This window comes from Metopolophium dirhodum, chromosome 5 (genome assembly GCF_019925205.1).
Source record: "Metopolophium dirhodum isolate CAU chromosome 5, ASM1992520v1, whole genome shotgun sequence".
NCBI classification, from domain to species: Eukaryota; Metazoa; Arthropoda; class Insecta; order Hemiptera; family Aphididae; genus Metopolophium; species Metopolophium dirhodum.
Window position 1 is genome coordinate 31,578,013 of NC_083564.1, and position 27,875 is coordinate 31,605,887.

At 29.2% G+C, this 27,875-nt stretch overlaps 1 protein-coding gene across 1 annotated transcript in view; it reads left to right on the top strand.

Annotated features, from left to right (window-relative positions):
• The window catches only part of LOC132944873 (tachykinins-like), a 54,577-nt gene extending 39,209 nt beyond the window's left edge, over positions 1-15,368 (top strand). The window contains exons 2-3 of the mRNA XM_061014401.1: positions 12,445-12,982; positions 15,077-15,368. Coding sequence (XP_060870384.1) covers positions 12,466-12,982; positions 15,077-15,126 — 567 coding nt within the window. The 5' untranslated portion in view covers positions 12,445-12,465 and the 3' untranslated portion in view covers positions 15,127-15,368. The remainder of the gene's footprint in view (positions 1-12,444; positions 12,983-15,076) is intronic.
• Positions 15,369-27,875: the final 12,507 nt, after the last annotated feature.

Sequence of the window (27,875 nt, forward strand, 5' to 3'; positions counted from 1 at the left end):
TGTTTTTTTTCATCAGCGAAACTTTTTTTAATGTCCATTTTTTATCGTCCAACTCCTATTTTGTTTCAATTGTTTTGATGCTACACATTTTGTATTAAGATTATATGTAAAAAAAAAATAACGATTATTTCAAATAATAATATTAATTTAATTTAAGAAATATTTTCCAGAAGTTCTTAAAACCACAGACAAACAGGATTTTAAAATTTTAATTTTAATTAGACGAATGGTATTTTACATTTCGTATTATTACAGATATAGATTATTATCTTATTATAGATACCATTAATATTAGGCCTATTGGATGAAAGTCGAAGGATCATATTTGGATCGGCATCAAGTATGTTGTAGTATTTCATTTTTTTTGATACATAATCTGAGAACCAACGACTACAAACTTTATCTTGCTACAGTTCAAGAGTCAATTTGATCGATAAAATATTAAAACTGACTATTACCTATATATCTATCATGAGAGGTGAGTGAGTCGACATTCGAAAAATATAACCAAAATGTGAATAAATCTTTAGTTAGAGTTTTTAAAATAATTTTCTTAAACGTCTTAGCACTTGAGTTTCGTGTTACCTTTACACGATCTTCACGAAACCCCGGGGAACACAGTTTAAGAAACGATGATTTCAACTGATAACAACGCCTATTGCAGGGGTGGTTTGCTTACCAAGAGATAGATTTATCTAAAGGACGAACGCGCACGTGTAAAATATGCCTATAAAATGGATACCATAAAGTATAGTATAAACTATAAAGCATAAATTGTTTATTTAATTTTTTTTTTGTTGTGAAAATCATTTTTTTTTTACCTATGTCATTTATTATGATTTATTATATTATATAATATATTTCTAAGCGAAGAATACAATGAAATTCTTATTAAACATTTATCGCGTGTAAATAAAAATGCGCATAACTTAAATCGAAAGCTTTTAATAACAACAAGCTTCGCGTTACCTGGCAAGTTTTTATTACGATATCAAACCGTTGGAACTTAGTCACACGTTACGTGTTCGTTTTTCACGCACAATATGTTAATATATCGTTATGAATAATGTCTTGGTCCAAAACCAATGCTTACAGTATAAAGTGCTATCATGAAAAAACATATATTTTATTGTTCAATATGTAGAGTTGTGTTGTTTATTATTTATTATATTCTTTGTACTTACACACCAATGCCTTGTATGCTGCACCTACCTACCTATATAATATTTTCAACTATGTGTACAATTTTTTCAGTATTTTTAAATCCATGTTTATTATATCAATAAATTTCCAGAACTATAAATAAATAATGTTAACACATTATTTATAACTTGCTGTGTGTTCTAAAGTTTTTCTCAACCAAAACTCAGGTATTTACATTTTTGTTTTTTTTTTAATTCAACCTTTCTTATACCAAAAAGTTTTCGAAAAAAATATTATTACTAACATAGAATGTATGAATTTTATTGAAAAAGTTTCTGTGTTAACTAAAATATTTAATATATTAAACATTGTCTTTTAAAGAATCTCTTTAATATAATGATACACTATATCAGTTTCTAGCAAATCAATTAATATAATGAATTTTGAAATATTTGCCAACTATCGTAGATTTATTTTATAAAAGATTTATCAGATTTATTTATTCGATTACATCGAAAAAATAAAAAAAACATTCATTATTCAACTTGTTTTAATAATATTAAACGTAACCTAAAGTGTCGATTAATTAATATATTATATGAAACGAATATTGAAATCTAGAGAGCTAATATTATAATGTATAGTAAATAATTATATTTTACAAGTATTTTTGCGTCTCAAAATATAATATATCTTTGAATACGTTTGGTTGATCCCATTCCGTAGTTTTTCCGCACTCAGGTATTACATTTTTTTTCGACTCCGTGTATTCACTAACTATTATAATATAATAAAAAATTGTTTCATGTTAATCAATCACATTTTTTAAATCAGTGATATAATATGTACCTACTCGAAATTTGTAATTATCGTCACGCTGTAATCTACTTATCCACTGACATTAAATACATACTATTTTTGATTTAATATGGCAATTTTTACATTTTTATTCGTACTTGTGTAAGTTGACTTTAATACAATAGGTTATAATAATGTAATTTTATCTTTTTCATTTACGCGTGTATATTATATTTTCTTTTATGCGCACTCGTTGACACGTAATTTACTAATATCTTACGTATAATAGGACTTAACTGTCCGTTTATAATAAATAAATAAAAGTAACACTAGCTGAATGGGTAGCATTTAAATAGAGAAATAAAATATTAAATTAGTCTTCGCCTATTAACTCGAACTTTGAAATTTAAAAATGTACAACTTACGATTTATTCTGTAGAACAAGCGTTCACTTCATTTCGTCCAACGTCTAGTTGCTCTAGTTTGTCTGTAGGATATATTCGTATAATTTAAAATAAATTGGAATTTGTAGCCCAAATTGTATACCTACCTTCGTACCATTCTAACAAGAAAAGTTGCACAATTTAATAACACGGAAATCATCTATTATACCTATTCATTATTCGTCATCATAGCGCGCATTATCATCGTTTGAAAGTTGCTCGTTTTTCTTTCTTATTTTTATACAATGTTGACTATTGTATTTTTGATCTGAAAATCCAGTTGAAATATCAGAAAGCGTTGAAATCTTCGATTTAAATTAATATTCTACTATTACACACTTTGTTTAATTAAACGAACTAACGTTCTAAAAATGAACTTGTTATTTGTTTTTGGTTTTCTTAGTGAGTTTAAATGAACAAAAACGAAAAGTGGCTTAATTTATTTTTAATCAAAGTAGGTATGCGATTATATTATTATAGCATAAGAAAGTTTATTTTGTTTTAAAATATAAATTTAGTTTTTTCGTTAGTAGAAATTCATTGTACACCTACCCTTTTATTAATTTTAATAATACGGTTTTAATAAACGATTCTGGTTAAATTTTTCACGCTTTTTTAAGCTTACACTTTTCAGATTTTTATTATTATTATTCAATAATTTATAAGATAAATTAATAATAATGTTTTTTTTAACGATTTTCATAACGGATAGCATTTTATTTTTATTTTTATTGTATTATTGAAATTGAATGTTTTTCTTTTTCTCGTATTTGTTATTTTTATATACATATATTATATTATTTCAGTTTTTTCGACTGCAAAGCGTTTCGTCCGCGTGCAAAACCGCGAACACTACGGAAGTAAATTGTTTTTGTTTTCGTGCGGTTATTTTTTTCTCCCGCTCGTTATACATATACGCTCGCCTAACGTTAATTGTGCAATGACAAGTGTGTGGCTTTTAGAAACCAGAAAACGCCATGCCCAAAACAGAGGAAATTATAAACGGCTGTGCGTGTGGTCGTAATGGATCCGTGTGGTTTGGAAAAGTGAGCGTTTTCGTCCCGACCGTTTGTGCGTTTGCTTTTCGCGGAAACCGTCGGCTGGGGTAGGTCGGACGCGCGTGCAGTGCAAACGCGAATTAATGGTCAGCCGCCCGAAGTTTATTTATTGTGACCCTGAACACGTCATACACTCACCCCCCTACCCCCCAGAGTGGAACGTTTTATGCCGGAGATGACCCCCTCGACTTTAGCGCCCCCTAGTTTGGAATAATATTATCCCCAAGTCATGACGAAAAAAAATTTCCTGTACATTTTGCCGGTTATATACTATTAAACAGTATTGTCGCTCAAACACACAAAGACGACTTTGCATAACAAATAATAAAATTATCGTGCATAAGCGATTTGAAAAATACTCCAAAGGGTCTTGTATAACAATTATCTACGATTTTACGAATTTAATATAAATACGTATATTATTTCGATTTTCCGGATATTATTGTTTAGTACTTACCGTTTGAATCTTCATATTTTGATACGTGAATTATTATAGTAATACATGAATAATAATTGATAATATAAGTATTCGGCACAGTATTATAGTTAAATATTATAGTGAAGCACAATAGCACGTTTTCGATACGCTTTACAATAATAATTATTAAACTGTAGGTACCTATGTATCAAAAATGATAAATACGTCAGTTTTTTCTGATCCCGACAATCACAATAAGATTCGAAAAATATATTTCAAAAGTAAAATAATCCAAATGTTCAAAATTTAAAAAAAAAAGTACATAGCTATAATGAACATGCGCCGAAATAATGAATAAAATAGTTTCAAAAAGTGATTTAAAATGATTACGAATTAAGTATTTTATTTACCTATACATAGTATATTATGAAATCCGCTAAATAAGTAATGTTAACAAATTGCAGTTAATGCTGTAGTATAAAGTATGCACGTAAAGTACGTTTCAAAATGTGTCAATATTGTTTACAAGAAACATTTTGATTTGCGTGTAATACTTTGAAACATGTTTGTAAGTAGTTCATCAAACACATTTCGTTACACGCCAATGTACCGTCGTCAAATAAATTAAAATTCAGAACAACTATTGGAATTAAATCAAACTATCGTAGTTGTCCTTTGTCGATGTATTATCTTTATACGATTTGAAATTTGATTCCCCCAAAAAAACGATATGATGCTTTTGAATAGTTTATAACAAGTTTTAAGATTTAATTCGAAGACCGATTAACAAAGTGATGCTCAAATGATTCAAACAACGTAAACTAGTAAACTATTATGTATAACGTGCACATATATATATATACAAAAAGGGAGAACATTTCTGTCAGCCCAACATTTCATTTAATCAATTTCGTTCATTTGATTCCTTTTCGGAAAACTTTGTGCAGCAGATGATACGTTCTCCGAAATTTCTTGTTAACATTTTAAGACTTATCGGCTGTGTCCCCAAATTGAAAAATGTTTGGTCTTTACAACGAAGTTAAATATATAATTTCACATTACATGTGTAGTAATATTCGAATGTTTGAAGAAGTTATATTAGGTAGTAGGTACCTAACTGTATTCAAGTACCTATACCCATTCAATTTATTAATTTAATAATAATTATAACAATTAATTTGATTAAAATATTATCACTCATCTCGACGCAAAAACAGGTTTAAATTATTTTCTGTATTGATTTATAATTTGTTCGTTATAATAATATTATTATGACATAAGTGAAATATTGTTTAAGTAGAGTGGCAATTGTAACTATATAGACGTTAAATCGGTGAAATCACGTACGACGACAATAAATTATTATAATAGCTATGGTAATCATGAAACGTTAAATTGGCTTAAGATATACATATATTGTCTCATAATATATCCAACTAAAATGTACAGTGCATTTTTATCATTCGTTTTATTTAAATGATTTATTTCCTATTTAAAATTCCATAAATGTTTGATTTTAAAAGATAAAATTGTTTTAACCTTTTTGTATTGTAATAACATTCAATATAGCTCAATCACCTTTTAAAGTCTTATAAAAATCAATTTTGCACGGACAATTTTTTTTTCTCATTATCTGTATTCGGTAGAAATATATTTTCAACAATTAATATAGAAAAAGTCAGCTTTTCATTGTGTGTATAAATGTATATTAACAAACAATACAATAAATAGGAACCTAATAAAAACAATAATGAAAATACATATTTCTCTTTGAAATGTATACAAATTAATCAATTTGAATGTATTTCTAGGATTTTCGAAAGCAGTTGATGTTAAATTTTCATAGTCAAATACCAAAAATTCATATATAATCTTTAAAGTTTTATTATAATATTAATTGTATTATTTGGGCTATAAATATAATCATAACGAAATATTCCGAAGAATGAAAAATAAAATTGAATGCAAATAAAATAAAACGTATATATATATATATATAATAATATGTACAATGTACATACATACATTTGAAGTATTGTGTGAATTTATTAAAAAAATATAATAATTATAAAATAAAAATTAAGTTTGGTCTAAACTCTATAAAGTACCTATGTTGAAATGAAAAACAGCAGTGCAATTTCTGTATTATATGTATTGTTTAATTAGTAATATGAATCCGTTGTGTAAATTACTATATAGAGGTAATTAATAACTTAATAACACGAACACTAATGACTATGTAAATTACTCATTGTTGAATTCACGTTATGTATGGAATGTTCAAGTTCATACACTTCTAGACGTTTCTGGAAATTTGACAATCGATTCGGATTAATTGTAAGTAAGGTAAATTCATAGAGATTTTGTAATAAGTATATTGTGTGTTTTTTTTTCAAATTTGGGGTTTTAACAAGCTAACCCTGTGATCTCACCAAATCGTTTCCCACATAATTACAAACTCATACACACTTTGCTTTGTTATACCTACCTATTGAACTTCTAGACATTTTCGTTGGTTCTGCGGTATACTATTATTTCAAGAAATTAATTAACTACAATTAGCTTATATACTTTATAGACATAGTGTATTGAAAATGTGATCATATACATTCTGTAATATACAATACACGCTATATATGTGTTGGTACGTCAAAATAATGGCTCGTGTCGATAATTATTATAATTACAATTAGGTACCTATATATCATAGCAATAACAGTAATTAATTTTCTTAATTGTTTCAATCTAATTATTGCTGTTGGCCATGATAGTCATCATTCTTGTCGACACACTAATATAACACGAATTACTTATACTTATTAGACATCGTTATATCTTGCCGTTTTGATATTTCAATTATAATAATATAATAGATTAATATACATACCATAATTACATGGTATATTTACGCCTAGGTATCGCCAATATTCGACTAAATTGATAATCTAAATTACTTATATAGACAGAAATTTGTTTTTATTTTCAATTAGTTTCATTTGCTACGACGTTTGAATAATACTACTCCGATAGAAAATATTTTCAAACTATACAAATTAATATAAAATGAGTTGTTATAAAAAAATAAAATAAAACCTATAATGCAGCGCAATAACTATATTATTTGTCAAAGAAGTCTTTTATGCGAAGACAAGTTTATACTAAACCATACTTTGGAGATACCAAGAAAATATAATGATATAAATGAGAAAATCGCCAACATGACCTTCGCTCGAGAAAATCTATGTACGTGTACATTAATAAAACGTTAATATATTGTATTGAGCGGTTATACAAAATAATAAAATCGTAGAGCATAATAATATATTAATATTACAGACTACAGTCTGTTATAGTACAGTAACTATTTAAACATTTCATAAAAAGCAGACGTTTAAGCGAAATTATTTTTTGTCTCAACAGCCTCGAACTATTTGTTTTAAAAGCAGATACTTATATTTTTATTATTACGATATCATACGCGTTTAAATGCGAACTATTTCTTGAACTTTTAGGAAGCGCAATTTTTTTTTTGTATTTATATTAACTTTTTGATCGAATGTTGGTAAATCATAAAATTTAGAGTTCCTCACTAATACCGCTGTAAATCTCCGGCGCGCCTGGTACATAGTATTTATTTATTTTTTGACGCTAAAGCAACGTGTTCCGGTCAGCGGAATCAGGTGGTACAGGCGTCTGGTATATTATAATAATAATATATACCTATAAATCATAGTTGGCCACGTTCGGACACAGACACTCCAGTGGTAATTGGTGTAATCTACCCGTGGCCGATCGGATGTAGCAGCATACTCACGAGTGCGCTCGTTTGTTATCATTAAAACGAATAAAAAAAAACACGCCATAAATTCTAAACGAGAAAACGGTTAGTCGTGTACTCAGATTGCCTATCCAGAACGCCGTTCTATCAAAACTGTATTATTGCCGCGGAAAACAACATAGACGTATCGTCTCGGTATATACATATAATATGTACCTACCGAAGAAAACGTCAAAGTACGGTTAAAAAAAAACCACACATGAAAACGGAAAATATGTCAAGGTCGCGGGAGAGGACGTTGGGAGAGAAACGCAATATGGCAATATATGTCACTCGGCGGTTTCGTTTCGACTGACGTTTCGAGATCGTAATAATATTTTGACGGCCGATTCCTTCAGAGTTCGTATTGTTGACTGCGCGGACTCAAATCGGCACGAACCAGTATCGCATAGTCGACGATAATAAGTCCGAAAAGAAAATTTCTAGAAAATAAAAACGTAAATACCAACGTGTAGGCATTATTTTTCAATTGAAACTCCGTGAAATGTTTTCGTTCTAACGTCTCCCCGAGTGGCGATTTGTATAATACCGTCGTCGTCGTCGACCATTAATCAGATCCGTTAGGAATATATTTGTTCGGAGCCGACGGAGGCTGACGCGATTAACATCCACGACTAATTTCTACGGTAAAAAAAAGTAAATAAATAAAAAAAAAACCTTTGCTATGAAATTTACTCGCGTCCAGAGCGCCATATCGTACCCACGGCGGTGTACCCTCCCCCCTCACAACCACCACCCACTCACCCGCCAGCGTGTACAATGAATTTCTCTATTTCGCTCGTTCAGCCCTTTTAAACGGTCCAGTAGGGAATAGCATCACGTACAACCGTGCAGGAGGGCTCGTATAGCATTATAGTGCTGATAACACTCCTCGCACACATCTCGTCGTTACACTGACAAGGGTCGTAAAAATAAAAAAAAAACGCACACAAATTTAATTTAATTTACCATATACATATTTGTATACCGTTTTTCTTTTGTTTTCGCCTTTTTTTGGGGAAAAAAATTACACACGCTGCATTAACGTCTACCACGGCTATCGCAATACCTCTCTGTGTTATTATAATAAATAATAATAATATAATAATACCTGTTCACGTGCAGTATTGACACCATTTTTTCTTTCAACTCTAACGCTATTTTTAATAGTAATTTAATACGCCTCGATAATATAATACATGAAATAGACGATGAAATAATATATCATATTATAGACGATCAAACGTATCGATAAGATTTTATCACGACTGCGGGAATTCAACTGGTTAATATAGGCACTGGTGAGTGTTCGACATTTTATATTGTACCTATTACATAATATTTTATTCGTTGGCTACATAGTATATATGGGTAGCAATAATGATAATATTGTATCAAAAGACATCGCTGAGAAAAAATGTATCGACTATAATATTATAGTGACATATTCGACAGTCGTTTAGTCGTCAAATATCGAAGGTGCCTCAAAGTAGATAGGTACCTTACAAGCCAACGTTGTCGTCCATTTTACAGCACTTTTTGAATAAATCATACTTATGGTTCTGGGGGGGGCCTTCGCTGTCTTCAGTTCGCGAACTGGCGTAGAACTAATAAGCCCGAAACCGGACGAGGGTGTACTTACGGCATACATCATACATGAACCATAATAAACCAATTCGCGTGGCAGTGCACGTTGGTTTGAAGTCGAACTTCAAAGTATATCGAAAACGTGATAGCGTAAAAAAACATATATTTTTAGAAATTTTGCAAACGATACGAGTAAAATTGTCGTCGACTAAATGTAACGATCATATAACAATTAAACGTATTTATTGAATAAAATAGAACATTATAATAGAAGTAGGTAATGGTAGTAAAAAAATAACTTAAAATGTATTAAAATACAATACTTTTGATTTTTGCAATCGTTTCCCTTGTCATAATAATAGACTGTCTCGGTGGTGTATATTATATAAGAGGACGTAACATCAACAATGTTCAGCACGTTGACACAGATCGGCTAAAATTGCTTTTATACCGAAAGTATTATATTATAGAGGTATTATTATTGCATTTTATGAAATATTATTTTAACTAAGAGCTACAATCGTTTTAAAGAAGAAGAGAATACCTATATTCATTTAGAAATATACTTAATTTAACAAAAAAACCAAAATGAGATTTCTTCAAAAACGTTTTTATCTTTCATCTTAGTGCTTTATACCTATAAAATCGAACAAGAAGCAATAATTTTAAAACCATAATCATGCATCGCCACGCTTTAATTAATTTTCACTATAATTTCGCAATCATAATTTATAACGAATAACAACCAACATTTTTAATGAGGACATGGGGTCGACTTTAAATTATTTTTAATCAGCGTTCAAACAAATAGACATTTCTCTAAAATGTTGTCCAAATCTCTGCAGCAATCAAACCCATCGAAGGACGAAGACGCTAGTGAAACGTAATATTTTTGAGTCGAATACAAAAATCTAAGCTTAATATTATCTTAGTTATATTTTATAATTAGGGTTCGAAGGTTTGAAAAATGGCATATTTTTCTATAATGCTATAGTTCTATATGCAGTTATAGTAGAAATACATTGTATATTTACAACAATGACCGTGGTCTTAAAAACAGAAATTCAAAATACTAATTAAATACTATGGACCTACTTTATATCATTTGTTTTGATAAATGTCATAATATTTCTTAAATTTTTTAAATGTTATCCAAATTCGTCAATGCAATGAATTATATATTATATTTATGATTTTTATTATTATTAACACACCAAAGTGGTTATGATAAGATACAGTTTACAATAAGGATATATACAGTATAGAATTGTGATACAACATGGAATTACAACAAAATAATACATAAATTACAGCTTAGTTTCTATTAATAATTACCAATTGTACATTCTGAGTAGAGCAATTGATTTTACTGCAATGTTCTTTTTTAAATTTAACCTGAATCAGTAAAAATAAAAAATCTAAATATGGTACATTAGTACAGGCATTTAATAGGTAGTGAACTAAAATTAATTATATTCGTTTAACATTGTGGTACTACAAAAGGGCGATTGTTTCTTGCGTTAAAAGCTGGAATTTTAAAGTTTATAATCTTTAGGAACTCTGAACAAGATAACTCACCATTAATTAATTTATGTTCAAGAGCTATTTCGTATTTCGTTGAACGACCGTCTATAAAATCCGACGACTCTAACCAAATCAAATTCTGTGGTTATGGTATCCAAAGAGACGTCCAATCGATCATCGATTATAATATATTAATATCGTATTTACATAATATACGAAATACGTCGCTCAATATACATTATATCAATACACATTATTTAACAGTATAAATGAGTTGCCGAACAAAGCACTATTAATGTTAGTTTTTTTTTAATCATTTTTTTTTCCTTGAACTTAATTAATATGGTTTTATGCTTTAATATTGTTTGTGTATATCTTTGACTGCTTTAACTATGAGCCCTTAAGATGCGTGACGGTGATTATATTATTAATTATTATTCATACAGTATGCACTATGCACCATTAACTATGCCATGACTAACTCCTTTTTAGGTTGATTTCCTACAAGCAGTGGCGTAGTTATGATTTTGTTGTAGGGGGAGGGATAGTTTTTTAGATAAACGACAGGTGGGCCATGGGTGCATCGAAGTACTTACCATAAAACTCTGTTTTTTTCATACATAATAATATATAAAGTATACACAGTAAAATGATTTATATAGAACATAATATTATTTTCAAACACATCATTTAATTGCACATTTTTTAATCTATAATATATTATGTAATATAAAAGCAAAATACCATCGATATTTTTAAAAACAACAAAGCTGTATGAACTACTTATGAGAAACCTTGTACTGAATTGACAACGAGCTATAAAAATTAAGTTTAAATCATAAGTTTTCATTTACAAATAATTGGAAAATTTTCAAGATTTTGATGAATTTTGTTAAGATTTGAACTTAAGATATATATAAAAAGAAGCCATGCTTATCTTTAATATTTTTCAGCTGCTATTATGTTATTTGTATTTAATGAACTATTATAACAACTTATGAGGTACTTTGTATTACGTTTTCAAGATTTTTTTTTTTATCTATAATTATAGAAAAAAAGCTAAAAAATATCGAAAATTTTTATAAATTACTCAAAACGAAGTTATATTTTGGTAAAAAAAATGATAAAATGAACATTTGGTGAAAATTTCAAGTACCTATCTATACGGTTATTAGTTTTTCTGAAAATTTTCAATTTTTACATCTTATAAAAGTACAAATTTAGATTCAATTTTCTGTCAGAACTATCCAGTATCCATGAAATTAAAAATCGTTTGAAGTAGTTAAATCTGTACACGGACAAAAATTAAAAAAAAAAATTAAAACACATTGTAACAATATCCATTCATCGCTCCATTCAGAATCTAAAAGGTCTAGGGGGCATCTATCTACATCATCTCCCCTGACCACTATAACTACGACACTGCCATCATGGACCACAGTTATATTATCATTATGCAACCACTAAAATTATTAATTTATTATTCTTATTGTACCTACTTTTGTTATTAATTATGCGTATTACCCAGTCTGTTTGAATTTTTGTATAGAAAAATATATATTTATAAGTTACTTTAATGCAGTTTCATATAGCTTAGTTTTTTAAAAATAAAATGTTATCATAATGATAAGTTTTTGTTCTATTTTCGGTGCGCAGGCGTGCAGCAGAGCCCGATAAATGCCACACAAAATCAACGTGGGCCTCGTGGCGCTGGCGGCTGCTCTGGCGGCGGCCGTGTTAGCCGACCCGTCGGTGGACCGGCGGGCCAGCATGGGGTTCATGGGCATGCGGGGCAAGAAAGACCGCGACCAGGGCGGTGGAGGCAGCGGCGGCGACGAGACTTCCGCAGCGGTCGACCTGGACAAGCGGACCATGGTGTTCCGGCGCCCGATGTTCGACGGCGGCAGCAGGCCCGCGGTGTTCGGCGGTGGTTCGGCGGAGGGCTTCAAGCGGGCCAGCATGGGGTTCATGGGCATGCGCGGCAAGAAGGACTACTACAACAACAACAAGGGCTCGGCGGCCGGGTTCTTCGGCATGCGCGGCAAGAAGGTTCCGTCCGCGGACGCGTTCTACGGCGTCCGCGGCAAGAAGTGGCCGGACCACGAGAACGCCGTCGACGCGGACGTCCAATTGTCCCCGATATATATCCTGTACAGGATCATCGACGAACTGAAGTCGGAACTCTCGGATCGGGGTGAGCGTTTTATTTTTGTAATAACAATAGTATTTAATTACCCACATCCAAAGATATTTGGTACATGTTAAACAAAATGTTTGGTAAATGTTTAGATTACATGCAATATAATATATTATTATATATGACTACAATATTGATCTACAACTCTATTCACTCAAGCAGTCAAGCCTATAGCTGTGGTGTGAGTAGGGTTCAGACAGAAAAAGAAAAAAACTAAAAATAATCATACAATAAAACTAAATTAACAATGTTTTTTCAATATTAATTTATATATCACATGATATGCCTAAATACAATATTTTACATACCGAAATCCTTAAATTTTACACTATCAACATATAATGTTAAAAAATTTAAAATGAGTTTAGCTATTATACTAAAAACAGATAAATTAAATTTTCATCAGACAAATTTTGCAAAAAAACAAACAAACAGCGGATAAACCTCATTTGGTTCTCACTTTAGAGATTACAATCCCATTTGAACTCTTATATCTACTAACACGAGTAGGTATTCACTGAGTATTTAATTATTATCCTACGGTGGTGGTGGTGGCTGCATCGAAAAGTCATGGAAACTACTGGGTAGGTAGTAATACTAATTTTTAAACATTTTACTTACAATTTAATATATTTCGTATTCAATTAGAATATGATTTTACATGAGTTTTCCTAACCTAGATAAATACACCATTTCAAGCTAAGTAATTTACAAAGGCTGTTGAACATTTGGACACATTTACCCAAATACCAACACGTTTGGTTAGGTTTTGAGTACGAATAAACAACATTTCGACACAAAGAAATATAAAATAAAATATATTATTGGGTGCATAACCATAAATCTACCTGGAAAACCAGATTTTATATAGGTACGTAATTACATAATTCAAGTACTGTTATCGACTAAGCAACAAAAAACTTCATAGATTTAATACATAATGATCAACATATTTTTAAATTAATGTTGCAAAAAGTTTTTGGGTGACAATAATAACTATAAAATGTCAACCTCTTCGTGGTGTCTCCTGGGTAACGCTAATAGGCTCTAAAAAGTAAAATAGTAGAAAAATGGGTTTAAAAAAAAAAAATGTTTTAAAACTTTTACCCAAAAGTAAAATTTAAAAAAAAAATGATGTACCCAAACTTTGTATTCATTGTTTGTGTCTAGGAAACATTTGTACCTAAACGTGAGAAACCAATCGTATTCTCCCTATTCCAGATAAAATATTCTTATGTACCCAGATTTGAAAGGTTAGAAAAAGCTGGTAGGTAGGTACAGCTGTGAAGAAATAAACTGATGGCAGAAAGAGAGTTTCAGGGGTTGAAATTGTTAAAAAAAGATACAACCATACAATAGAATAATAGCCGAATAAATCCATTCTGATTCTAATTTTCATATTTCGTCAATTTTAGAAAATAAAGTGCATAATTTAAAGTATAGTAATATATTTTAATGTTTTCTAAAATTAATTCATGTTCCTACAATTAATTATAATATAAACAATAATTAACAATAATTATAATAAATAATAATATATTTAAACTTAATCTAATCAATAAATATTAAAATAAATCCGAACAACATTAATCATGGTCCACGCGCGACAACAATGCATTTTTAATGACTATTAAATTTACTAAGACGTTTTTCAATAATTGAATTTTATTTGTATCTACTTATTACATCTTATGATCATTTAACACTGATCAATCATTAGAAGAGTGTGTATATTTATTGAAGTTTATCAGTCTAGAATCATAGGTGTAATCTTTATAAACTTAAATCATCGCAGGTCTGTCGGGATTTTTCTCTCAACAAACAAATGTTGCTCAGTGTACATAACAAAACCAACCAAAGACAAATCTATTAAATACACCCACTTGACACGTGCTGTTCCCGAAATGATATTTGGTTATTTCCTATATAGTTACTCGAATGTAGGTACGCACTTAAAATCGTACGTGCCTTACATTATCAGCTAACAAATTATGATTAAAAACATATATTATGGTGGTCGGTCGGTTCTATTATAACGCACGAAAATATAATAATGTGTCGATTGTATATTATATGCGTTTATTGTTTCAGAGCGAAATTTGGTGGCGGCTAAATTCGACGAAGAAAGAGAAATGCGTTGAATTTTAATTTATTTTTTTTAATAATATTACCGTAGCACGAAATTAATACCTACTATATAATATTATGAGTTTTGCTATTTAAAATTGTTTAAGATGACTTATTTAGTAGTTAATGTCTATATGACATAAAATAAACATTTTATTGATTGTATAAAGAACTACATAATAACTAATTTGTTTGTCTACATTATATTATTATATTAGATAATTATATATTATATTATATTGTTTACGACTATTAATTCCGCGTTTTATTCTGTCCATCTAATTTGTCATCTGAAGGAAAAAACACAAATATTATGAATTATTGTGCGGAAAATAAATTCATTGATGTTAGTTACACCCACTCGGCGGATCATTAATCTTTCTTAACATTCTTTTTAACTGGGCACATTATTCAGATATATAATATATTAAAATAAAAATATGATCATTAGTCACCACTTCCGACAATTGAACTCGGTACAAATATTGATGGAAACATTTTTTGGCTGAAAATAATAGCCAACGATCGTTGCCATAATATTATGGGTTATAGGTACCTATATAATATATTATGTATATTGTATACCTATAAATTATAATATATAATACAAATATACAATGCAATCATAGGTACTGTTGCGGACCCATATGCATTTTGTAACGTGGTCGTGGAACCTATTAGCACAGAATGCTATTAGTTATCCAGAGAAGGTTTTCTATTCCTTATTGATAAGTTTTCCGTAGCTGGGGTTAGAGTACTGTGTGTGAGGTATTTTATCAATAATAAGACACGTTTGGTTTATAGATCTATAATAATTATTATATTAAAAATAATACTTTACTGAACGTAAAGAACGTACTGTACTGAACGTTATAGAATGTAGATGGCTGTTAATAAGAGTGTATATATAGGTGAGTTCGCTCTGTTAATTGTTTTTTCGAACTAACTGCCCTGTGTCATTTTAATAATAAGTTAAAATGTGTATGGGTGAAAAGTGTTGAGTGTCTATATTTTGTATTGGTCAATTCTATATAGTGAGTGTTTAATGTATAATGTATATTATATATATATAATACGAAACTCTAAAAATTTTGAAATGTGCTGTTCACGACCGGTTTTTTTTACAGGAAAAGATCAGATATCATTTTTTAATTTACAATAGGTCCACAATCCAGTTGTAGTTTTAAATCAGGAATTGTCATAGATTAAGACATTCACCGGCTAGATATTCGATCATACATTGTCTTGCTTTTCTTTGATGGAATATTTATTGGTAACGAAAAAAATAATAATTTTAATCCCCCGGCTAACACGAAAAATTAAAACCAAATAATATATGTAAATAACGCAAACACAAAGTTTCATCAGAAAATAAATATTATTAACTTGCAATATTTATTCAAAAATAAAAATAACGCATTAATCCATTTTATATTTGAACTGGATTTAAACAATATAGTGACAAAATATAATTTCAACCCTGGTACTAGAAAACAGAATATTACATTAGCCTATTATGTCTTTAATTTAGGTGTAGTATTTCATTCTTGTTTTTCCTAGTATTTAATAGGTATATAATACATATATTCAAGGCGGGTAACAGGTGGGTATACAACTAAACAATTAAGTTAAATTGACAATAATCAAAAATAACTCTTTAAGTAAAATATTAGTTAAACCGTGAACTGCTAAGTCGTTGAATCGCAGTCTTGTAAAGTAGGTACTTGAATAAAAGTATTTAAATTTCAAATACTTTTTAAGTACCTCCTCAAATATGTAATTTAAATGGGTACTTTTGAAAAAAAGTATCTAATCAAAGTATTCTAAAGACTTTCTCAAATAATCGATATTTAAAATCAAATACTAATTTTGAAAGCCCTATTTATTTAGTTTATTTGTTTGTATAATATTTTCTATTTTAATTTTGATTACTTAAAAGGAAAATAATATTTTAGAATATATGATAATATATTTTTTTACTGCAGTGAATTAAACTCAACCAAAAATTCAATTACTTCGACAAAAAAGAAAATAGATGAGTATTTAAAAGTTCCACCAAATTATATGGTGTAAAATGCTCTATTAAATTAACGTAAAACATGAAAATCGTTTCAGATATTTAATAAAAATTTGAGAGTATTTGAAGGTGTCTCCTTTTTTAAATGTTTTGATTGTTTATACTCGAATACATTTTTCACTGAGTATTCAAATACTTATTTTAAATACTTTTTAAAGTAAATATCTATATTCAGATGTAGGTACTTGAATTTTTTTTAAATATTATATGGTTATAGTGTTGTACCTAATATAAAGGTGTGCAATAAAATTATGACGTTTCTCCTAAATGTTAAACAGTAAATTGAAACGAATAAATTATTAAAATTAAATACGATTATTAATATATTATTATAATGAAGAAGAATAAGTTTTCGTCTGAATGAACGATTGTTACAATAACTTATAATACAAAATATATAAAATGCATGTGGTTTAGAATTTATATAAAGGCGGAAGGTGCCATTTGTTTTTTTTTTAATAGGGATGCCAAATAACACCCTTTCATCCTCAAATGGTAACCCTGGATAAGGTCAGTACCCGGTCGGTTTTAGTACCGTATGATATAATAATACCGTGGTTGGCGCCACACTAGAGTTTTTGAAAACTAAACATGAAAATATTATGTTTTTAACATATTAGATTAAAAAAATAAATTCGAACAACCTTACTCATTATATAGTCATTAGCAGAGATCACGGAATTAAAAAAACCTAGAGAAAACAACGTCACAACGCTACGTCACGCGCTTAGAGGTGGCCAGTGAATGATGTGCTCAGCAAATGGACATAAATAACTCATCTATCGGTCGGTTTGATGTCAAGATAAGGCCAGGTACACGGTCGGTTTTAGTACCGTATGATATGATATGATATACCGTGGTTGGCGCTACACTACAGTTTTTGAAAACTAAACATGAAAATATTATGTTTTTTTATTTTTAACATATTTGATTTCAAACAACCTTACTCATTGTACTCATCATAGATTAGATCACAAAAAAAAAAAAACCATTAATCCTTCTACCCAATCGTACGCGTGAATGTACTATTTACATCCATATCGTGCTAGTAAACAAACCTGCAGAGAATGACGTCACAACGCTACGTCACATCGGTGGCTGCAGTGAATGTTATTGTGCTCAGCAAATCGACATAAACTTATCGACCGGTCATGAGTTTGATGTGGGTAGTACGACATTATTATACCGTAACAGGGTTCACGGTGGTGTCGGATCTCGGTATATAGCGTTGAAGAAATGCATGACGTACGGTATAACCATATATTATGGGGAAAAATATCAACAACAATAATTCAATTCACAATAATAATTCATGAACAGAGTGAGCAACGGAGGACTACGTTAAATATTATAATAAATAATAATATTATATACGAGGTACCTACGCCGTTTATCGGTAAAAAAGACCAAGGAAAAAAAGAACACGGAAAAAAAGAACAATTTACAATTGTTTGGAGAAAACTACATTTTAAAACCAAGAATAATCGTTTTAATTATTTTATTGTAATTGTATAATATTAACCACGTTATACATTATCGATTATTATCATTACACCACTGGTTATGATTATTAGTTAAAATTTTTTTATTTTTACCCATTACCCATTAGGTTTAAAATTTACGTATAGAGTAATATAACATAATACATACGGTAAAACCTTATAACGGAATCGCTCGGTACCAACTGATATTTCCGTTGTAAAGGAGTTTCCTTATTTTTAGGGAGACTAAAATATACGGGATATAAAATATTTAGGACTATTAAAGGACTAAGGAGGTTTTACTGTACACCTACTACTACTACTCCTAGGTCAATAGAAGTATATTAATATGTACATTGTAATATTTTTGTTGGATTTAAAAATTTCCATTTCAAATTTTTATATTATTAAAAACACGTATTTGATACTTCAGTGACTGTCAATAGACTAAATTTTGTTCACTCAAATAATAGCATAAACGTATGAAAATGTCTACATAGGGAATTTCCAGTAATAAAAAGTTATTTTACTTTATATTATACCACTAGTTATATTTTATGATAAAGTATGAAAAGGTCACTGTGATCTCTATATAGGGAATATCCAGTAATAAAAATGGTCGTATAAATATGTACATTTGTAATGAAGGTAATTTCTCCTTTTATTATATTTAAATTGTATATAATATCCAAAAAATATATTTTAATATAAAATCAATGATTATAAAGTGTGTTGTTTATGTAAAAACTCTTTCAACAAAAGAAATAGATGGGTCCCTTTTTCTATTATTAAATACATTATGATATTATATATATATAAACTATTAAATAATTGAAATTAAATATTAAATTATTATTATTAATTATAATAATATGTATGAATGTACATTGTACCTATGTATGTATAACGGAGTTTCGTTAGGCAATTCTTATACTTATTAGAGCTTACGAAATGTGCCTATTAGAAAAAATACGAATTAATACTATAGCCTACCCTACCAATATTTTAACTATACTTTATAAGGCGAAGAAAGCGAGTTAAAAATAAAAATAATAAATTATATATTCCAATTTTATATATTGTTATGTATATTATATTATATAGCACATCTATAGGTAAGCAAAAAAAAATTTTTTTCTATATTTAATAATATTATTAGTTTATTGATGTGTACAAAATACATAAAAGTAAAATACAAACAATAATATTTAATTGATTATAGTTATATTTAAATTTTTTTACAACAGTGTTTTTCTTGTGAATAAATTCTGCCGATAACACGTTAATAACGTTTGATATTACTTGTTATTCAATCAGAACACGCGCGACGCGCCTATTATGATATCATGCATACAATAGATAAATTTTTTTTGAAAAACATCAGATTTTATCATGAACTGTGAGTTATTCAATCAGTATCATATTGTGAAATAATGAAAATAAATGAATGAAATGTGTTATATTAGAATCTGCATTACACATTTACAAGTTTACAACACTACATTATGACTACATGATATGATAACGGTGTAATTTGTGTTTAAATCATACTTTTTGTTGAACAACATTCGGAAAAACAAAAATCGTGGTAATTGCATTAGACAGGTAGACGACCGGCAACTAAAAAGCAGTGATAAGTCGCCCACCTGTCAACGGCCGCCGCATGGTGAAGAAGGGTCGTCTAAATCACGTGTAACGCGCAACAGGTACTTATACTGCTCATATATTATTATAAAAAGCTTATATAATCGTGTTCGGTCTACTGCACCTCTATGGTAATGTATAATATTATTACGTATATATTATTCTTATACATATAGTTAAATAATTGTTAAATATTATTATATACATATGTTGTATTGTGTACAAAATTTGGTCTCCGGGGGGAGGGGGGGAGATATGACACCCATATCCCCTCGTAGATACGTCACTGCTTACCTATTATTTTAAATTGAAATCCGGAAAAACGAATCTTGGTAATATTGGCATAAACGATATTATAACCTTATTATTGAGTTTCAGCTACATTATATTTTATTAGTTTTACTCTTGAGTCTTGAGTAAATATTATGATCTAAATTACAATTTATCATACTACACAGTAGATTTGGACATTTGATAACGCGAATTTCTTTACCCGCGATCTAGGTGAAAATATTTAGTCTTTATTATTAAATTATTTATGTTTTCTATCATTTATGATTAGAGGCCATAGGTTAAGTTTCTATAGAAATATCACCGATTTCTGCAATACTTACTGTTCCTCGTAAATGTATTTGTCATCAAGCTTAAATCTATTAAACTGTTAACATTATTGTATCAGCATATTATGTTCTACTATAAACATATTTTTTTTTTTTGGAATGTTGAATATTCAAAATGAAAATGTCGATTATTATTACAGTTGCAGACGGTACAGCTCGATGGCATCCGTGCAGGGATCATGTCATCATCACGTAAACATTTGGATTTCAAAGCAGACTGACGATGCGCCAATATTAAAAGATTGGCAATAACTCTGCAAAGGATATATTAAAACATTTAAATTATATTGTTAAATTTGTGCTTGTGACCTAACGTATTTGAAGCACGATATTTTCGTAAATTTTTTGAATATCTACGTTTAAACAGCGTCCGTCGTACACGATTTACAGATGAAATATAAACGCTGATGAAATATTTAAAACAATAATATAATAATCTGGTCACGGGTAGCTTTTTTTCCCCTTCGGTAGTCTTTCGATCTCATACATAATACACTCGTCATCAATCGCCGTAATTTAAGTATAGGTACTCTCCGTCGGCGGTGGTCGAGCAGAGGCATAAAAATAACCTCTTTCGTGGCAGAAATACGTGTTTGAAATATTGATTTTCGCTATGTTTATCTGTCTTCCGGCAGCGATCGCGTCGAGTATACCTAAATACGAATCGGACATAAAACTGTATAATATTATACTATATACTTACGTCTCGCGTATAGCTATATAATACGCCATAAAGTCGATAATCGCGAAGGTTGAATGATTTATACCTATAGGTACCTACAAAGTGAATAGTATTGCATTGTTTGCATTGAGTTGCGCTGCACACCGATCTATAAATGAGAGCTGTGTGTGTGTGTGTACTAGCCCGGATTAAGACCTTGGCTATATGACATAAGCGGCAAGCGCCAAAGATACAAAAATGACACATAATTCGCGCCAAAATTAATATTTCATATAAGTAGTTAGGTTTATTTAAAAATGTCGATCTTATAAAAATTTGTCAAACCATCATCGAATAAATACGTTTCACCATAACTATTTAGTGGTATAATTTTATAATTATAACAATATAATTATTGGCATAGTTTTCCACTGATTTGTGATTATGTTAAACAAAAGAGGAAGTTGGTGTTTGTCTCTTATACTCATAATAAAAAAAATATTTCCAAAAACGTTTATACTTTAATAATGATACGTTAATACGTGTTTTACGTTTAATGAAGCACCCTGTATATATATATATTTATATGGCTTGTTGAAATTTCAAAATGGCCTGCTTACAATCTTACACTTTGTAAAAACCCGAAATTAAGCTCCAAAACGATTTTGATACATCGGATAGGTCGTTCCGGGTTTTCGAAGCAATTAATATGGTTTTACCATTTACGATTTGCAAAATATTTTTTGTTGGAGAAATAATTCTACAGAAGCCTTAGTCGTCATGTTATTTATTATTATACAGATATGACCTTTTGTGTCTTTGTGATATCGTTTTTTAAATATAACGCAATATAAAAACTAAAAAGTACAAATTGTCTTATGAACTTGTTTAAAAAAAAATAATAATATCATATTATAACAAATAGTATTAGTTATAGCAGAGATGGGATGTCAACGTTGGCAATAGACATTAATCTTCTTAGTGGTTAGTTAATTAAATAATTAGGGGAGCAAGGAGGAATATAAAAAAGAACATGGGATCGAATAGTTCGTTGGGGGACCTCGAAGTTAATTAAACGTAAGAGGAAATAGGAGAATCAACTTTCCCTGACAATAACTAATTTAGGAATTTTAACCCGAGAAAATGCCTAATGCATTATTTTTTCATAACAGTAATAACATAAAATGACAATAATAATAATAATAGTATAAAATATTTGTCAATGCTTTCCTTGGTCAGCACTCAATCTTAAAGAATTTGGTACTGCATGAACGTTGTTTTGAAACAGTTCTGCGCGACAGTTGGTTAAAGACTGTACGATGTCTGAAATAATAATATCATTAATCGCATAATAGTTAATAGTCGTACACGAAATACGAATGATATAAACTCAATGTGAACAACTTCTCACAATAATATTATGTATCAATAAAACGGTTTATCGACGTGCGATATTACAATAATCGTTATTTTGTTACATTTGCCACGAAAATGAGTCGCAACTCACAACTGCGTTTACCTTCGGCTGTTGCAGCCGACGGACTATAAATCTATTTTATTTATTTATTTTTATTTAAATTAATATCGAAGATTACTGGGCCTCACTGAGAAAAACTCGTGCAGAGGCCCAGGTTTATCTTAGTTTACAAATAATTCTTATTGATATAGGTACATTATTACATTTTTATAAAAAGACAATTAAGGAGTTTTTCAGAATAAATCACATAAATAATTTCAGTAACAGCGTTATTTAGTATGTTCAGTGTTTGGAAGGAACGGATTCCTGGAACGATTGAACGAATTCCTTTTTAAAGAACGGCACGATGAACGAATTTCTTTTTATAAAAAAAGAACGAGAAAATGAACTAGTTCTTTTTTTCAAGGAAAAATAACAAAATTGTTCGTTCCTTTCTAGTTCCAATAATTTACATAGATAATTATGTAAATAATTGAAATTAAGATATATTTTTTTAAGGTATAATGTATCTATATTGCTAATTAGTGGTTGTTATCGATTACTTGAGTACTTATATAGTTTTATAAAATATAGTTATTATTATAGCAAAAAACGTTAAGACAATCGACATACGTTGGCCAACAATTTAATTTTGAAGAAAATCTCAAAATAAAATTATAAAATATGTACCTAGTTGTAGTTATATATTATAATTAAAAACTAAAGAAGTACGCATATGAAAAAAAAAAACATAAGTGATTAAATAAGAATTTTTATTTTATTTGGAACTAAAAAAGAAACTCGTTTATTTTCCAAAGGAACGACAAAGGAACGAATTCTTTTTTTTTAAGGAACAAGGAACGGAACGATTTCCTTTTTTTTTAAAAGAATCACGAGGAACGGAGCGAATTCCTTTTTAAAAGGAACCTGCCAAACACTGAGTATGTTATATACAATATTAAGTTTTAGTCACATCATATTCATATCATTTTATGCTGCGATGTGACATCTGCTCCGCAACCGTCGTATATGTGCCTGACGAGTCTCAGATTGTATCATACATTTTTTTTTTTTAAATATAATAATATACACAATAATATTTAACTATTACAAAGAATCGTGTATTTTAAAAACTATAATAGTCTCTTTGTAACGACGCGCGAAGTCATTATATAATATTAAATATTACTTAGGTACATACTTTACTTATAGGTACATTACTAATACAGGTAATATTACTAATATTATAGTATTTTATGAACTACGTGCGTGTTATAATTTATAGACCTATAAAAGCTATCCAATAATGTGTGTATACGAGTTCATACATAACAGAAAGACCTCACTTACCACCATCACGTCCATCATGAATCCTGCAGACAGTCTGTATTGGTAATTGATAAATACAAACATTGTTTTACACAATCATACACTATACCAAGGTGATATATTCGGATCGAACAGTGGAGTATATAATATACCTTAGAAGAGTTTAAGTGTTAGACATAAACCGAATAATACTAATTATTATAATCCACTGGGACTCGGTGCAGACGACAACGAAAACGTCAGTTGTAAAGCGGATTGAAAATCGTCCGGAAAAATAATAACATACCTAATCATCGTTATTCTGATATTCGCTTTTCCGAGCCGAGTTGACAAATCGTTTTTGGGCAGCACAGCAACATAATTATACGTATGAATTGCGTATCAAATAGCGTATCGATATATTATTATGAATTTATTTTGAACGACGCGTTTGAATATTAAATGACTTCGGTAATGAATTCATTTTCAAAACGTCATATATTATGATGTGACGCTGCCGAATCCGATACGGGTTTGTCACCGGCTGGGCGTGTTATATATTTTAGAGATACCTATCATAGGACTAATAAATGATACATTATTAATATGATATAATATAATAAATGCCGTAATATTCATCGATTTAATATGTATATAGACAAAATTTTATTAGACATTAGTACGATATGTCTAATGTCTATATAGTTTTGATTAATTTTATGTTTTTTATAATATTTTATTCGGTTGTGATCAATTTGCGCGGCCACCGGTCGTGAAAAAAATATAACGTTCGTATTATTGCGTTGTTCTGTGACGATCTGTGATGAATTATTATCATGCACTATGATCGCTAACAATACGAAGACAACAATAATTTCAATAAAATATGATAATGCGGTATTACCACTGGCCATCTTATATAAATTTCATTTTAAAGCGCACGGAAAAAAAGACTGGTTGATTTAACTAAATTTACAATTACTTTAACCAAAAATGACAGTTATATATAGCATAACTCGACAATTAGTCGTAGCTACTAGACGTATATAGGTAAAGAGTTTAGTTAGTCAAACTATACAGTCTAATTAAATCAACCATAATTATAAGTTACATCACCCATAATTTTTTTTTTTTTTTTAGCTCTTTCTACTCAATAGTTTAGTTAGTCAAACTATACAAACGCGTTTTTGGTATTTTCGGTCGAATGACGAAGACACAAAACTTAAAAACTAATATTTTCCTGAACTTTAGGTCCGAGAAAAATGTAAATGTAAATTGTTTGTTATTCTGACATTCGATATAATGCTAGCGCTAAGGTAAAGCCCTTAAGAAAATCACGTACTTACCTATACATCAAATGTCGAACTTGAATGGCTTAACTGCGAATGTATCATTAGCAAAAATCGGTCTCGTCCTTTGTTTTTGGTACAGTGCCATCGTATGTTTTCCAATCATACCGCAATTCCGAGAAAAGTTTTGGCTTTCGGTATACTGTTGCGAAAGATCACTTTTAATATATGAGTACATTAGTTAAAATTTGCACAAAAACGTACGATGCAATAAGTATGAACCATAACGCATGCATACTAGGGTGGTTCTTATATATAGGTGATCAAAAAAAAAATGAAAGATTTCTTTTCAAGCACTTCCCAATTTTGTTCATTACTATAAGAAGATAATTTAGGTTAAGTTTGGTGATGATAACTCACCCCCTCCACGTGCCACAAAAGGGTTAAAAAATGACTAATAAGGGTAGATTTTGTTTTTCAAATTTAAACAAAAAACTATAAAATCCACAAATAACCAAACACAACCTTAATATTTTAGAACATTTAATTACCTACAAAAAAATGTCCTTATAAAATTACATACATTACAATAATGCATAATTATGTATAATGTATACCTACACAAATATAATAATTTATTATTATAGGTTTATTAATATACAATGATCCATTTAACTAGCCAACCTTATTTATTTTCTAAGTAGACTTTTATATTTTTGAAAATCATTTTCTTCTCGTATATCTAAACTTGAAATATATCTACTTAGTATTTGATAATCGGCATTTATACCTACATCAACACATTATTTTGATTAATACAACAATGAAAAGTTTATGTTATTATAAAAAAATATCAAAAGCTAATCAAAATTATTATGTTAAAGTACAAAAATATTGATAGAAAATTAGTAGTGACTAGTGACTAATTTATTGTCAATTCATCTACACTGAAGTTGAACGAATCCACCTTGTAATATTAATTATTATATAAATTAATAATATATTTAATATTATGTAAGTGCACTTTATCGACTCTTAAAATTTAAGGAAACCAACCATATACCTATTTTTGTCAAAAAAAAATTATATTTTCCTGAAATGGTATTAATGGTATTAGCCATTAAGTACAATATTTTGGTAATTATTTTTCTAGAAGCTGGAAGCTTAAATAAAATGAAAATTTTCAAAGCTTTAGAATATGGTTCTACTTGAAATATAACACTAATACCGCAGTAAAACCAGCTTTTATATTTTATTTCTAAAGTGAATGGAACACATGTACTCGTATATTAACTATATTATTATTATTATTATACAATAATAATATATTCTCCGACCTCCGTAGATACGTTATAACGTATAATACTTTCTTTTGAAACATATTATTTCATTGACATAAAAATGTTTAAAGCATTTTAAATAACATCAATAATATTATTATAGATAGAGGTCAATGTTAAACTGACATAATATTATATGTATATATATATCTTACCTAGCTTTTTACATCGAATCAAAATATTAATGATGATTTTCGCATTTTGATTAGGTATGATAATATACTAATATGTATATAGGTACATATATGATATATAATTACTTAATTATTTAACTATTAATACAACTAGTAACTAGTATATACTATCAATAATAGAAATGCATTGGGCAAGCTTAGGGCCATTATATTTAATTATATATAATAATTTTTGGACATTTTCAGTAAGTATTTAGTTAGTTTTATTGTTACATAAATATATTTTTTAACAATAGCTATATTAATGACATCCTAAAATCACCATTACTCATTAGGTATACTATTACAATTTACAGATATTGAGGTAGGCACAATAATTTATATTAGTAATTATCAGTGGTCGAAGTGGGGGGGGGGGGGGGATACGGAGGATGGCATCCCTCTACTTTTTTGTATTTACATTTTTCATCCCTCTACTTATTTTGTCTAGAATAACGCATCCCTCCTAAGACTTGAGTTGTAAAATTAAATATCATATTTATATTTATATATAAGAAAGTTTTTTATTTTTTCGGTGAAAATAATATTGTTTTATAACATTGAGGCCCGGCTATATCGTGTTGTTTAGTATAGGCAGTTTCGCCTATACTAAAAATGATAAGCGTTGATAACAAATGTTACGTCATACTATCTGCCCGTATATCACAGAAAAATAACAATATTGATGATAATAAGTAGGGACGTAGCAACTAG